General features: G+C 48.6%; 1 protein-coding gene across 1 annotated transcript in view; it reads left to right on the top strand.

The window, feature by feature from the left end:
* The window catches only part of LOC130534046 (inositol polyphosphate-5-phosphatase A), a 90768-nt gene extending 75216 nt beyond the window's left edge, over nt 1-15552 (top strand). Inside the window, 5 exon segments of the mRNA XM_057047915.1 lie at nt 3246-3319; nt 9302-9413; nt 12116-12184; nt 13617-13704; nt 13989-15552. Of these exon segments, the coding sequence (XP_056903895.1) occupies nt 3246-3319; nt 9302-9413; nt 12116-12184; nt 13617-13697 (336 nt within the window). The 3' untranslated portion in view covers nt 13698-13704; nt 13989-15552.
* Nucleotides 15553-15789: the final 237 nt, after the last annotated feature.

The raw sequence follows: 15789 nt of genomic DNA, 5'->3' as shown, positions 1-15789 counted from the left end.
GATCCTTATAAAACAAACTACCTTTCCAAAAGGATAAATGTCCCCCCGCCCCCCCCCACCCCCGCTTCTCTGCGGGGAAGGGCGAAAAAATCCATCGCGTCCTTCATCAACTGCTCGACTTGTACCAGCTTGACAGAAATTTAATTCGAGGCAGCGCTTGAAAATAATTATTGTATTTTGAGAGCAGTAATCATTGGCCAGGACATGATTGAATGTGTCCATGCCTATTGACTTTTGCTATGATTAATAGCTTTGTTTAGTCGATATTCCCATCGAAATTGTATAATTAATTATCCCTGGCACTGTCACGGAGGGACGATGGAGAGCCCTGATGAGTATTTGGGAAGATTAAATTTTCCGGGCACTCTCGGCTCCTCGGAGCGCCGTGGAGCGCCGCTCCAGTGTCGGGATGGGAGGAGCCAGGTGTGTGTGTGTGTGTGTGTTGTGCGCCTGGGGTCTGCAGACGAGCACAGCAACAGCGGGGGGAGGTCCCCCCCCCCCTCCTCCATCCCCATTGATTTTACCTCAGTATCTCTTTATTCTAACTTTATCAGTGTAGCGTCTGCAGTGTTGTGAGTGTGTGTACAAGCCGCCGCCGGTGATGGACCTTCCGGCTGCCGGGCTCGTGCTTGTCATGCCGCCGGTGCAGCATTTCTCAAACCCAGCGGCTTTCTACCAGAATTAATCTTTAAAGAATAAAAAGAACAAATGCCGCGTCAAAAAAGCGGTTTAAGAGCGACCGTAAATGAAAAATCAAAGGTTTTACCGAGGGGCAATTGTCATGCAAAGGAAGAGATAATGTAAAATAATTTAGAATGATTTGCGCCCTTAATTTAGAGGATGTGTCTCTGGTTTTTGCAGAATTATGAGGCCTATTTTGCATACAGGTGAAATATTTGAGCCAGAAATCAGACTGATGATGGCGAAACCACTGTTGTTGGAGTTAAACCAACCGTTTCCTGATGCGCGTCGAATGTTGCCAGCATTAAAATCTGTTCTATATCTTATCGGCGGCACCTATCGACCCTCCTCCGGCCCCCCCTGTCAGCAACGCTTTATCGCTTTTCCCCCCGAAAATAATGAAGCTCCTATAAAAAGTCGGGGAAATATGGTTCCTGCAATGGAAGCCGAGTGCGAGGTGTAAAAAAAAAAATCAAATTAAATGACCTTTCACCCCGGCATTTATTGATGATTTTAAAGGTGTTGTCACAGGAGACGTTTGACAACCTGTAAATCACACTACAATTACAGGTGAGAGGGGTATCTGGGGGGGGGGTCCTCCTGCCCCCCACCCCTCCTGCCCCCCACCCCTTTTCTCAACTTCTTCCCCTTAACTATCATCACTCTGATTTAGGAGTGTACCGATCATCCACGCCGAGCCGGCCGTTTGAACCAGTGACAGGGTACTTTTCAGCTCAACACTTCCTCATCCCTCGCGCCGCCATATTGCCCCTCGCAGCAACACAACCACCCTCAAGGTCACTTCTGCGTGACAAACGCGCCTCTGAACCAACACCAGCGGGGCTTTTTCTCCTCCCAACCCCCCCGACCCAGCGGAGCTGTTTAATTGACCCAGGGTGAAATGTAGTGTGAAATTTGTGTTTTTCATTCACCTGCGTGAATTACTCAACACTCACTTGAACGCGGCGTGGATACGGGCGGCCATATGTCACTCATCTCTCCCTGTTTAAACGGATTATACCAGCCAATTCACCCTGACTAAACAATAGCAGCTGTGAATAGGATGCGTGCGCACACAAAGTTTCCGGCTCCTGATTTTGAACAGTGGCCGATACCTGCGTGAAGATTGACGGTTGGGTAATCTGTACAGTTCTTCTGGGCTCCTTCTGTCTTTGCTGAACTTTTAAAACGACATAAGCAGCCCCTGATAGGAGACGTTGATGAATAAAGACGATGGAAAACTAAAAAAGAGTGAGTGTTGAGGTCACAGAGCAGAAATCTCTGGTCCTTCAGATGGAAAACGGAGTTGACAGAAGAAAGGAGGAGTAAAAAAACCCAATAAATCTTCTGACCAAGTTCATTCAGTGGATCAGGACTGAATTCCTCCATATTTGCATCTCATTTATCTGGTTTTCCCTGACGTTGCCTCCTGCCTGGAGCTTTATTTAGGCTCTTTTTAGTGTCATCCAGCCTCTTCTGTGGTGTTTTTGGAGGTCGGTGAGTGAGTCCTGCTTTAAAACTGCACTCCATCATGATTTTTACCCAACAAACAATTTTTTTAAAGGTCTTTTTAACCCAAAAGAAATGCCCCCCCCCCCCCCACACACACACCATAAGAATGTGATGTGAATTGAGACGTGGGCGCACAGTGGAGCGTGGGGCTGCATCCTCTGCTCAGCCATCCCTCATCCACACCGAGTGAGTCTCTCCTGTGACCCCGGATGTGTGAGTTTGATGAATGTGGCACATCTGCCCTCCTGAACCATTGGGACTCCGTCTGGGAGGCCCCCTCTGGCTGGGAGTAATGGCCACTGTTCTACACCACTGACACATAATCACATAGACCCAACGACTTTGTGATGGCAAACATCAGCTTTTACTTTATTTATATTTGCGGTGACAAATGATCAAATGTCATTGTGGATACAGCAGTTACCCTCTGCTGTGTCGCAGTCGTGACACACACACACACACACACGCACGCCTGTGTGTCTCTGTTGTGGGGACAACTTGCAGATGCTCGTTTCCACTGATGTGGCGTCATTAACGCCCCCTTTTTCTTTCCAGCTGTGTGGGACCGGATCTCCACTGGTCCATGATTGTGTTCTGGTGTTTGGAACGTGTACAATAGCCCAAATGATCACAAAACAAACGTGTTCCTCTCTTCATTTTTTCCATTTTTCCTGAGTGGGAGGGGTGGGGGCTGGCACCAGGTCCTGCCGGGGTTGCTGGGTAACGCCGCCGTCAGTCTCTCAGGGAGGCAGTCATGCAGGTGCCCGAGTTACCTGTTCATCACGGAGATAATTAATGTGTACAAGAGGCTGCTAATTGCACTTTTCACTAATGATTTATGGGATTTGTAAAAGGGGGAAGTGTGTGTGTGTGTGTGTGTGTTTACACTCTCGTGGGTGAGGAGACATGATTGATGAAGACAGTCATGTCAGAACCAGGTTAGCTTCACGCCACTGATCGTCTCCAGCCAGCGTGCACGGAAAACGAGATAAGTCGATCCGCCCAGAAGTGTCCAACTGTCCTCACCTTGTTTTTTTCCACTGTCTTTGCAGCTTTTAGAGTACGACAAAGAGCTGTCGGTGTTCAAGGATCGGCTTCACGAACTGGAGATCTCTTTCCCGCCAAGGTACGAGCTCCACCAAGTCCAATTTCTCTCCCCTAGATTGTGAAAGCTCACAGATGTCGGCTTGTTGTGGCCTCAAGGGATTTAACCTATAGGTTGAATCTGTGTCTGATGGCTATCAGACACAGATAGGATTGGATCCAGTCCCAAGCTGCTCCCAAGTGTGCGTGTTTGTGCACGAGCAGCGAGTGTCCGCTAAGAGAATACGTTGATATCTCTTCTCTGTGGGATTTGGGTGGGGGGGGGCGAGGGCCGTCATTCCTCCTCCTCAAACAAATGCGTTCGCAATTAGCCCTTTCAGAGGAGCGGGAGGGAGGGCAAACACGTGGCCGGCGTGGAAATATGTTCCGGGAGCGGCGCGTTAATGGCGCTTGACCTTTGCCGTCGGTTGTGACTCAATCAGTGCAGATAATGAAACGCTGTAATCAAACAATAATTACTTGATAAACTGCTCTGGTGGCAGGAGAGGGGCAGCAGGGGATTTTAGAGGGGTGGGGGGGGGGTGACAGGGAGAGCGAGCTTGGGATACATTGAGCTATCAAAGCTGGTGTGTGTGTGTGTGTGTTGGAGTGAACGTGTCAAGGTTCTGGGAGTCCCTGTTTTTAAATGACTGTGTGTCTTAATCAGGGGCCCCATTTACATCACTTTGCATAAGTGACAGGTGGATTTATTGTCCTTTTCCGCTGGCTGACTTTTGCACCTATCCATATAATACTGAATGATCTCCCCACGGGGAGGAACGGGCTGTGCCGGAATACAAATGATTCCTACATACTTGAGGTGATGATGAATCAAAGGGATGAAACCCAGCAGCAGCGTATGAAATTCGGCTTGATCGACCCGGCGCGCGCGGCCGCCCGCATCATCGCCGGCCCCGTAACGGGCAGCGGTGGCCTAGTTAAACTTAAACAACCCCCTCCTCCCACTTTGCACATACACTGAAGCTCCGCCCCCTGTCAGGTCTGCCTCGAGCTCCTTGAGCAATCAAGCCTCAAGTGATTGTTCCCCATCACACAGGCTGCTCAGGTCCAACCCCTCACCATCTGTGAGGTTATTACTCTCTTTAATGCAGGCCATCAGAACACACCCTCCACTGGCACACACACACACACACACACACGCCTCACTTTTGTCCTGATCTATAAATCAATACTCGTCACCAGCGTTTAATCTGCAAGTTAATTCTGCCTCCTTCTGTCCCAAAATTAGAGGTGAGGAAAGGGCCAACATCCATCTATTCGTTGTCATTTTTGCGCTAAGCTAAAGGAACGAATTTGCCGACTGTGTCCAAAAGTTGATCCCGATCTCTGGCCCGTCCATCGCGGCCGCGTTCTGAAGGGCTCTTCCTCCTCTCTGCCGCGATGGGACCCGTGTGAGACGCTCTCCGAGGCCTCTCCTTTCCCTCCTTTCGGGGAGTCAAAGTTGACGGTGACAGGTCGAGGTGTTTGGGCACCGCGGTGAGGAATTTACCCCCACCTCGTCAGAGTTGGACCTGGAGCCAGTCGGCTGCTGTGAAACCACTCTTGTGCACACAAACGCTGGTTCAGCCCCGTCTGGAGGAGAGAGGAGATGAATCTGATGAGCTGCCGTGCGGTTCCCTCAGGCCATTAGAGCCCCGCGCATGCAGCGAGTACTTAAGCCCCCGAGTTTTACCTCACGTTATGATACTTTTGATTTCAGATCAACCGTGACACAACCGCGCTGCTATTCCCTAAAACCTACCACGGCACCGCTAACTTATCCGCGTACTTTGATTGATTTAGGGAAAAGCTTTTAGTACTCCTCTGATCTGATTTTGTTGCTGTTTTTTTGCGCGAGATCGATGCAAAAATTAAATCGGGAACCCCCCCCCCTCCCCTCCCCGTTCAGAGGCGGGTGGGGGTGGAGAATGAGGGAGCGGTGGAAGAATGGACCCTGTCCATAACGTGGTTACTGGGAAGAGGCTTTGAGGGAGATTTTGAATGACATCGGTCCAGTGATGGAACTCCATCAACGGACAAACCATGATTTCAAAGCATGAAGACGCCGTTTTACCGTGGGGGGGGGGCTTGTTTGTGAAGTAGGAGATGCTTGATAGTGCACCAATGAGGTGCCGGCGTTGGAGATATTTGGTACTTTGTGTGAAAGCTACCGTGTGTGTGTGGGAGTGTGTGTGTGTGTGCGCGCTCAGGATTTAAGTGGTACAATGAAATTGTCAAAAGGCTGATTTACAGTGGAAGCATACGCGGTTCTGTTGATGTTGATGGCGTTCATGTGCACTCATCTTGTACAGGCAGTCCGGTCATGGTCAGATAATAAAATTCATTCCTCTTGATTTACGGCCCTTCAAACACACCCACCAGTGCGGAGGATGCCGTCTTACAGCTCCTGACTCCAGCGCGGACCAGTTAGCAACATGAAATCTGCGAAATGGAAGTTCCAAAATGCTGCTTTGGTTCACGCCAAAGCCAGCGGGAGCACTTGAGGGGAGCGGCGTCCACTCTTCCTTCTCGTTTCCAAAGGAGGGAGTCTGAGGCCGTAAAGCCACTCGCCCGCTGCACAGTCACGGAAACCGGATGGCAGAGAGGAGCTTGTCCTTCAGATGTGATCAAATTTCGGTCAAGTGACACCGGCGGCTCCGTGCCAGTTCTGTAATAACTCTTTATGAGTAGAGATGAGAGGATTGCCAGAAGACGAGGAGTTCTCAACACCCCGGGAGCTGAGAGGAAGTGCTCCCACCGATGCTCTGCTCTTCACAATGGCTGCTTTTCTGTGGTGAACACCATCTGACCTCTGGAGACCCTCGGCAACGATGTCTCTGGAGGTCCGCATTAGTGTCATATCGGCACCCGCGCGCACAAAGCTTCTCCTTCTCCGCTATGCTATGCTATGCTACGCTGCGGCGGAGGCACGTGTCGCCATTTAAGGGGCTGCGCAGTTGTACGTTAAAGACAGCGTCTGACTACAGCGGCCAGCGTCGGTACGAGGCGTGAGTGTTGCGAGCTAATCTACTGAACAGGAACATTGTATTACAACCATTAGCGCATCCATCATCCTTACGACGAGAGAGCCTGTGAAAATGATGAGGGGCCATTGTGCTATAATGGCTGAAGATTGTACGCTGTCTTTTGTCACTGCCTCTTGTCCGAGATGATGCCATTGTGAGGGGGGGAAGGGGGGGGCTTTGTTTCAAACAATCATACACGGGCAGGATTAGATGATGCCATCTGCGTCTTCTTGTCTTCATTTACAGCAGCCGAGGACGGAACATGTCCTGACTGAACAGACTGTTAGCTGGCGCTACGCTACTGGTGGCATTTTGCTCTGTTTGCTTAGCGCTGCGCCAATGTTGTGCCGCCAAACCTCCCGGCTCTGCAAACCAAAGTAAACATTCTGCTTTTTTGATGCTGTTTGACCTGCGTGCGTTTGGGCCTCGCCTCCTTCCACCGCCGCAAACAATATCTGTGAGTAAAATACGAAATCCGACACCAAGATTCCGCACAGTTCAAACATCCCATTATCCTTGTTCCTCTTTGTTCTCCTCGACCTCAACCTGCTGGGGCTGCACGCTTCGTACTGGTGACTCTTAACTTCCGTGTCCATATTTCAGTCTTTATTGCCCTCATTAAACACTGACAAAGCTGGTAGCTGGTGGTTTTTCCCCGTCGCCCATTTGTCATTGCGTAAAAAGAGGTAATAGCTTTGGATACGGAGACCAGAAAATATGGAGCCAGGAAGTCTCCACTAGCATTTTGCTTCCTCCCGATAGAAACTCATCCTTAGCTTTAGCATCTCGTTCTTGGGGTCTTTCCTTCGCTGCTCAGGACGCCAGTGTGAGCGATGTGTCATCCGCCAGGTCAAACATTAACACCCCCCCCACCCCCAATAACAATAATACTGTAGGAGGAGGTTCTTCTTGGTCCGTTTCCCGTGTCCAGGAGGTGAGAGATGCGTCAGTCCTCCTCGTGCTTTTCACGCAGCACATCCAACAACATATTTGGCGGCGCACCGCCCACCTGCACAGGTTGACCTTATCAGCTCGGCCCATTAATTAGCGCAATAAGGGTCTGATATGAGCCGGCGGCCTCCGGCCCTCGCGCCCTCTCGGACCGTTTACCTTGCCGATAAGTTTGTCAGCTCACTAATCGGGGACATTAATCATTCCGCCCCCGGCGTGCCACTCCCTTGTTTGCGGAGCATTAAGACGTGTTATCTGTACCGGAGCCATCGGAGGGTGCGGAGGAATAAACGGAGGGGGGGCAGCCTTTACCTGCATCCAGGGTGAAGCCCAATGCTCTTTTAATGGCCATTGTTTTTAATCAGCAGTCTGTGAGCACAAATGACTGGACGGCAGCAAAGTTTTGTCATCAAAGTGCTCAGAGGAAGTCCTTATCAGGGGGAGTTCATTGTTTGAAGGGGGGGGGGTCTTCATTTTTTTTTCTTTCTCGGCCTTTTTAACACCAAAATGAGCCCAGACTTGTTAGTCAATAAAGCCATAACAGAGGAGCTGATAGGAGGATTGTTCCCGGCGACCGGCCCTCAGGAAGCAGCAGCATTCAGGCCACCCTGAAGTTGAGCATCTCCAAAAGCCCTTTGAAGACTTTGCTCTTTTCGCACCCTCACTTTGCCTCTCTTCTGTCTGATCCGTCTTTATCCCTTCTCTTCTGCCTCCTTGTCTATTTCTGTTTCACTCATCCTATTCTTCGTGCCCTCTTTTATCCCGGGATCACTTCTTTAGTCCTTTGATTAGCATACCAAAACCCCCTGCATTTCCCCTGCAGTTTAACTGCTATTAATGCTAATTGGGGGCAGGGAACTTCTTTGAGTAGCTCTCTCCAGGTCTGTTTGTACACCTGGTGGGGGGGCGGGGGGTGGGGGGTATCGGCATCACACAGATATTCTCTGCCAAACGGCCGCTTGTATCCAAAGAGGTCGAGAAAAGGTGTTTTTCATTGCAAACGTGGCCGACTGCGACCCGACTGGATCTTTAGCGTGATAGTTATTCAGTTTGAGTCTTACGACCTTCCTAACATGCTGTAGTGTGAACAGGAAACTCATTTAGGCCACGGCGAGCGTGCCGGGCCAGCAGTTGGCGACGTTTGAGGGAACGTTAGCCATCGACGCGGTAATTCCAGGTGATTCCAGGGCCTGGGGAAACGTCGGAACGCTTTAATCTCTTATTTTCAGCCTATTCCGCCTCGAGGCGGCCGCGCGGAGGAGCAGACGCGCGTGTTTGTTTCCCCATGAAGACGTCACTGTCCTCCGAGAAGAGTCACTTTGTGTTCTGCCGCATTTGGCACGCGTGGCACTGAAGGGGCAAATTGGATCGGTATTACAGTATGTAAGCCCGGTCTTATCGTCCTGACAAACGCCTGCAAACAAATTGGATTGGTGGCGTGTAAATCTGAGGCGGTTTGAGGGGCGGCGCGGCCAAATTGAATTCCCCACAATGCGAGTCTGTATGGGCTCAACGGCTCGCCGCTCCGCTCCGCGCCGCTCCGCTCCTGCCTCGCCGGCTGCTCAAATCAGCCGATCGTTGGCTGCTCCCTGATACAATCTCTCTCGGCCATTTGCCGCGGCACCTAATCTGTTTTTGATGACCCTGTAGGGATGGAGCTATGCATATGGGTAAGCGAATCTCCCTCTGGCCCGCTCTCTAAATCTCAATTATTCTTTGTATTTCTCCCCCCCCCCCCCTCAATCTGTAGCGTCGGTAAATAAGGAGAGCTTTGATTGAGCCATTCCTGCGTGTTGATTCAGGGGATTACTTAGATGATTGGTCATCCTTATGGGCCTCCTGTTCTCACAGGGAGACGTCGTGATCTCAGCCTCGGAGATGAGGCTGATAACGTGATGTCTCATATTTATTGCTCCTGCCGAGCCCCGGCGATTCCCATGAATCATGTTTATTGACTGTCCTTTGTTGTCTCCCATTGCACAATGAAATAAAGTTCATTTGAGCCAGGCGGCGCCTCAATCCGTGTTTCCTCCTCCTTCCCTTCCCAGTTATCCCTACAGCGAAGACAGCAATCAGGGGAAGCAGTACATGAACACCAGATGTCCCGCCTGGTGCGACAGAATCCTCCTCTCCGCCTCTGCCAGAGATCTCATCTTAAAGGTGAGACCTTCATAACTCACGCTCGCTCCGTTTGGATGATTGAATAAAGTCCCGTTTATTGTTCTAACAAAGCAGCGCCGCTCCTCCGTCTCGTCCTTGGTGGGTCCACGCCGCCCTCCCCGCCCTCTGTCGCTTCACAGATGGAAGTATGAGGCGTCTGTGAATATTAATTTGGACTCCTAAGCCACGGGTCCACCCCAACAGTCTTCATAAACTCACACATCTCTCGGGTTCCTCGGAGAGTCTTCAGCCTCCGGTCGCAGGCTGGTAAATTCCTGCCAGTCTGCCACCTCCGCCCGCTTCCATCGCTCTGTTTGCTGGATTAATGAGAGCTCCAGGATGCGCCGCTGCCAAGGTTTCCCTCCTTTTGTTCGGCGCTTCATTGGGAAATAAAAATGAAGCCGCGACTCTTTATGGGAAACGGGGGGCCGAGCGTCAGAAGCATTTCATAGCATTCATGTAAACGATGCCATCTGAATTCATGTGCTTACAAGTGGGAAGTGAACAGTTCATTATTTCACCAGAGCAGGAAACCCCCCCCCAACCCCCCCACCCACCCAACACATGTTCTACTGACACTCCTAATTAGTGGGGGGGCAGTAACGACTGGTACCTGCCATAAAAACGGCAGAAGATCACGCTGGAGTGGGTCGGGATGGTGAAGTTGGTGATTCCCGTGACGCTTAAATGCAGCAGAAATGGGGGTAAATTTGTTGCTGATTGAATTCAGCTCTCCAGAAGTTCCTCCTAGCTTTGTCTCCAACAAATGAGAAGTTCCTGCCAGCTCGTTCTTCTTTGCTGACTCGAAGCTGCCGATGCTTCAGAACCAGACCCGCTCCCTGACTTCCCAGTCGAACGCACAGATGTGTCGTTGGGTTTATTTCCCATCCACCGCCGGCTAATTGTTGGTGATGCACAGAGTGGAACAGGCGGCCTGTTCCTAGATTGGCTGATGATTCACAGAGCGCTCACTCCCTCCAGCTCTCCGCCGACAGGATGGAGAGACGCTTTTGGTCTGTAAACAGCCCGGCGTGCGGCGCCATCTATCATGACACGCTCTGTTAACCCGCCATCATGTTATTTTCTGCTTGCCGAGCCCTAACACACCAAAGGTTGCCCACCGGCCGTGTGGCGCTGCACCAGCTCCGGGAGCAGCGGTAATGAATGTGTAGCCGAGCGAGCGCTCCCGCTCTGCCGGAGGGGCCCTGGTAATTTGTTTATCTGTCTAAAGATTACGCATCCCGAAAATCCGCAATTTTATGCCGCCTTTGTAAATGATCAAGTGTGCGTTTGATGAATGTATCCGGGGCCTTGCCAGACGAGCGGAGAGGTGCCGGAGCGCGGGCACGGAAAGGTGGAGCGGCAGGAAAACTGCTCTGAAGTCAATTTGGATTCGTCTTTATGGTTCATTCTCGAGCTCTTTGTCTCTTTCCTCTGCAGCACCAGTGCGGCCCAGTCAGCCGTAACTGGGGGAATCCAGGAAACCAGCAGCCTGGATGTGTGCATATGTATGCAGAGTTGGGGGGGGGGGGCTATTTAAAAAGCCTTTAGTTCACCTGGGGGGGGGGGTGCTGCTACTAAATCCCATTTAGAGACTGCAGATCAATCAGATGTTACCTGATTGTGCAAACCTGTCTCCAAACTGGCGTGTGGTGTGACCTGGGCTGGGTTTTTTTGCGTATTAGCTTCTGATATTCGGGAGCGGAGAAGGTTCCGTCTAGTCAGCGACTGAGATGATGTTCTGAGAACCACAGAAACGGAACGTGATCGGCGGAGAACCTCTGTGTAGCGGTAAATTAGCGGCAGGCTCTTTAATTCGGAGCGTTCCAAGTTCCATCAGATGATTTAGCATCTTCGTAGGTAACGCGGCTAAGAATTTATAGCACCGCCGCTCCAATATTGTTTTTTGAATTCGGGCCGTTTCTGTCAGCTGTGTTTAATTGTTTAAACACCAGAAACGTGTTCTCTTTCTGACTTTGTCTGCAAATGAATGCTGTAATATTTAATATTATTCCAAGCATCAGATTGTGATTGTAGCGCTTTAATTACCTTAAAAGAAAAATCAATTTTACAGGCATCATTTGGTAGAGGACAGGCTCATAATAATTTACTTTTTATCACCCTGAATCTTCAGCAGTTTAAAGTCTGAATGAATATTGATCACCCCTCAATGATCCATCCAGATCTTAATAATCTAGCAGGATTTAGTGGCATCTGAACAGATGGTTATTGTCACGTCAAGATTTGTGTTGGGAAATGGTCATTTTTTAAGACGACACAGAGAAAAACTGCATTTTAAATTCAGAGTTGTTTTTTTTTTTTTACTGTTTGGGCCATATTTGTTTATTAAAATGATCATTTCTGTAGGTCAAGGTGGTAGTTCTGATAAGCAATAATGTAAATATTCCTTATTATTGTGGGTCATAACTGTGGATATTGATAATCAGACACATTTATTAATCATTTATTGCTGCTCCTGCTTCATTTTTAATAAAACGCCGCAGCTGATTCCACAGTCAACTGTTTAATCCCTCTAATGATGTTTAATGAGGGCCGTGCACGTACACCAGCGCGTTATAAAACAGGACGCGAGCTTGTAACTGCTGTGTCCACACTGGGCTGCTGCTCCTGTGTGTATTCAGTCTGTAACACACCTCTCCACCTCATCACCACAATAAAAAGCTGCTTTTGTGTGTCCGCAGCCTGAAAGTGAGGAGAAGTCTGTCGTCTACGACAACATCGGGCCCAACGTCTGCATGGGGGACCACAAGGTAAAGAGTCTGTCTTCAATATCAGCCGCTCCATGCGATCAGTATTTAGAATGTAGAGTTGAGTTGTAATCCAGTGTTTTTTCCCCTCCTATTGATTTTCTTTTTGTTTTACCGCAGCAGCTGGTTTGAAATGAACCAAAGCCCAGAGTGGATGATGGATTATTGTATTGGAGAGAGAGAATCAGAATCAGGATTCCGTATCGACCAAACACATCAGACGTGTCCGGAGCTCTTATTTCATGATACGTTGGGAACACTCGGTAGTGTGCGGAGTGCATTTCGCCACCACAACACGCGCGTCTAAAACGCGTGTGTTGTCAAGAGCCATTAGCATTAATGGAAGTATCTTACATTTCACGGCGGAGTGATTTAACGGGTATTTTGAGAGTCGGTTATTTCATTTTGGAGGGGGAAAACGTTGAGTTTTCCTCCTCCATCATGACCGCCAGGACCAGGGGTGTCCAAACTTTTTGCAAAGAGGCCAGATTTGATAACGTGAAGATGCCCGGGGGCCAGTAGATCCTTCTGATGTTTTTTTAACCAGAAAAGTTACATGCAAATGTACACTATTATAAAGCAATTTTCATTCTCACAATTCTCTTTATTTTTCAAATGGCAGTGTAACCAAATATAAGCCGCTCAGGCAGACGTGAACAACTCTAAAAACACAATTCTGCCTTTAATTCATATCTGGAGAGTCAGACAACATTGAACACTGAACTGTATGGAATACCTTAAATTTCCATGAGTTTGATAAATCTAATGCAAAGTTGTCTGTTATCGTCCAAGTTTAAAACAAGTAAATTTTGTTCTTGTCTTTTACAAGATCTACAAGAAAGGAGGAATTACATTTTAGTGATTTATTTATTCTGTTAGTGCCAGCGGGCCATTAATACATTGGAAGACTGAAGTTGCGGGCCGTATGAAACCTTATCGCGGGCCGTGATCGGCCCCCGGGCCGGGCTTTGGACATGCCTGGCCAAGACTCTTCATTAACCGCCTCTCGGCAACAGCCGCTTCTCTTCACGTCTCGGATGTGTTTGGGAGAAGGTGGATGATGCCTGTTGCGCCATCTGAAACCTCGGCGGTGTTCGGGCGGGAGGGTGGCGGAGGTCAGAGCCTCTAAGGCCGCCGGTGGCGCCTCAACTCGGGGCCCTTTCATCAATACCTGTTGTGTTGCAGACAGTAGCGTTTGTGTGCGAGGTGACCCGAGCACGCCGCGACGCCGCACACTTCCCCGCCGCACTCGGCTGCTAAAATCACAGAGCGCCGTGTTTAAAAAGTGTCCAGTGTCGTTAGCGAGGAGGCCCAAAAATGCCCCGAGCTGCTGTGAGTTTAACCTTTGTGTCAGGGAGGGACAGAGAGCTTCTTCTCCGGACGGTACTGCCGTGTGTTCTGTCTCTAACTGTGGCTCGTCTCTGTGTCCCGCCAGCCGGTCTTCCTGTCCTTCCGAGTAACCGCGGGGGCAGGTAAACCTAATGCAAATAAGCACAAGTGTTGTGTGGTGCAGTGATGTCGTGGTAAATATTCATTTTCTTTCTTCTCATAAATTCCCATTGTTGCTACTGTTTGCTTTGCTCCACTCTTTCGCCACTTTGGCGCCCACGCGAGGAGTTTTATTCTGAAATAAAACGTCAGCGCAGGAGTCCAAACCAAAAGCTTAAAATGCTTCGGCCATTTTAAGACCCGAGGAGCTGCATCTTTTATTTCAACACACTCGGAGTTCATTTTTCTGCTCAAACCTCCTCAAATGCTGCAGGAATCCAAAGTTTCATGGGGTTTTTTCCTCTCTTTTTCTCTGCAGGGAAGTCTTGCCAAAGGGGAGAGATGATTTTCTGTGAAGCGCCTCTGTGAGAACACCAGAGAAACACACCCACTCTAACACAAACACACACACTCGCACACAAACACACTCACTTTGCACAAACATACGCTGAAGAGAAAGTTTTTCAGCAGAGCTGAGCAGCCATCCTGACACCTCATCCCTACAAAAAAAAAAAAAAAAAAAAAGCCGCGTTTTTCTCTCTCCATAAAACACTTGTTGAAGAATGCGGCTCCAGACGAGACAACACATCGCTGACCTCACCGTTGCCATGCAACCCTGTTCCCCAGAACGGAAAAAAACCAGACCGGAGGACAACTCTGGCCGCACCATAGCCTCATTGCCAAAACTCTAACTGAACTCATCGATATTTTAGACACCGTGCGCGCCATTTTAGATATGCATCCATGTATAAAAGCTACTTTTCACACAGTATGTAAGGTGTTTAAAAAAAAAAAGAAAAGAAGTGCAATGCAAAATAGGTTGTATATCTATACCACTAGGGTTATTTGTTCAGTGGACAGTAGAACATAAAGTTGTTGACGGTTTTAGTGTTTTCTTACCAAACATTTGTGCTCTTTTTGTTGGACTAGATGCAACTTTTCTGTCTTTTTTTTTGTTTTCTGGAGTTGTTGCCCGACACACCCGCTGAGTCTGGTTTTATATACTGTACTTTTTAAAAAAGATAATTTATGATTCTTACCAAAATGCTGAAGCGCGCACCGACAGAATGACTGTGGCCGAGGAGTCGTCGGAGAGAAGCTGGAGAAGCTGTTCACTGATTCAATGCCTAAATAAATATAAGAATGTTTTAAGCAGTGCCATAGACCATGCAAATATATAAGATTGCATATACGCGCGTACATCCACGTACACGTGTATATCACGCTCACATTATGTCATTATTATTCTTACTCTAACTTATTTCTATAATATTTTGGATCTGAATGTGATATTTTAGGTAAGCTTAGGTATCCTTAAAATGTATGTTTTGGTTTTATTTTATTCTTTTTGTTTTGTTTTGTTACTGCATTATGGTGCCAAGTACACAGAAACGGAGTGTTTAAGAGTTCCACGTGAGGTGTTGATCAAGTAAAACTGAAACTCTAAAGGAGGGAAACAAACGGGAAGACGCGCTGTTGATTCGTATGTAGCCTTCGAGAGCGGGTCTTTGCGAAAGATTCGAGCATTAAAGGATTGAATTTGACCTCGTCGACACTACAGATCTCTGCCCGGGTGGAGCCGTCGGATCGATCCCTGTTTTCATTGTTTTGCTGTCTTAATCGCAGGAAACGGGAATCATTTGTGCCTGCGCCCACTTTCTCTTGTCTTTTGTGGTTCTAGGTAAAAACAAAACGGCACAGGTTCACAACAACCAGGCTGCTGGTTGGTTCCTGTCGTGACTCTTCTGTAGGAGTTTAAGCTGCAGTTTTCTTCCTTCCTTCACTCCGTCGTATTAAAGCAGATAGAGATTTTTGTTCTGGGCGGCCTGGCCTCTGCTGTAGGTGATGCAGTTCTCAAGCAATAAACCGTTAGATCTCCAAAACGCCTGTTTGTCCTTATTAAATTTCATTTTGGCTCCCCCGTGAACTCTGAGCTCCTTATCAATTAACCTTTAGTGATAGCATTGGGATTATTAACTGGAGTGAAAAGGGCATGTTTAATCAGTCCTTAAAGCAGAACAATGTCATATTTTATTAGTCCGAGATTTAAATATGGATTCAAATCAATATTCAGAAAAAAGTCCAAACCAAACCGATTTTGGTTTAAAAATGTCTGATTA

The sequence above is a fragment of the Takifugu flavidus genome, chromosome 11 (genome assembly GCF_003711565.1).
Source record: "Takifugu flavidus isolate HTHZ2018 chromosome 11, ASM371156v2, whole genome shotgun sequence".
Classification (NCBI taxonomy): Eukaryota; Metazoa; Chordata; class Actinopteri; order Tetraodontiformes; family Tetraodontidae; genus Takifugu; species Takifugu flavidus.
This window is presented reverse-complemented; position numbering and strand designations above follow the sequence as displayed.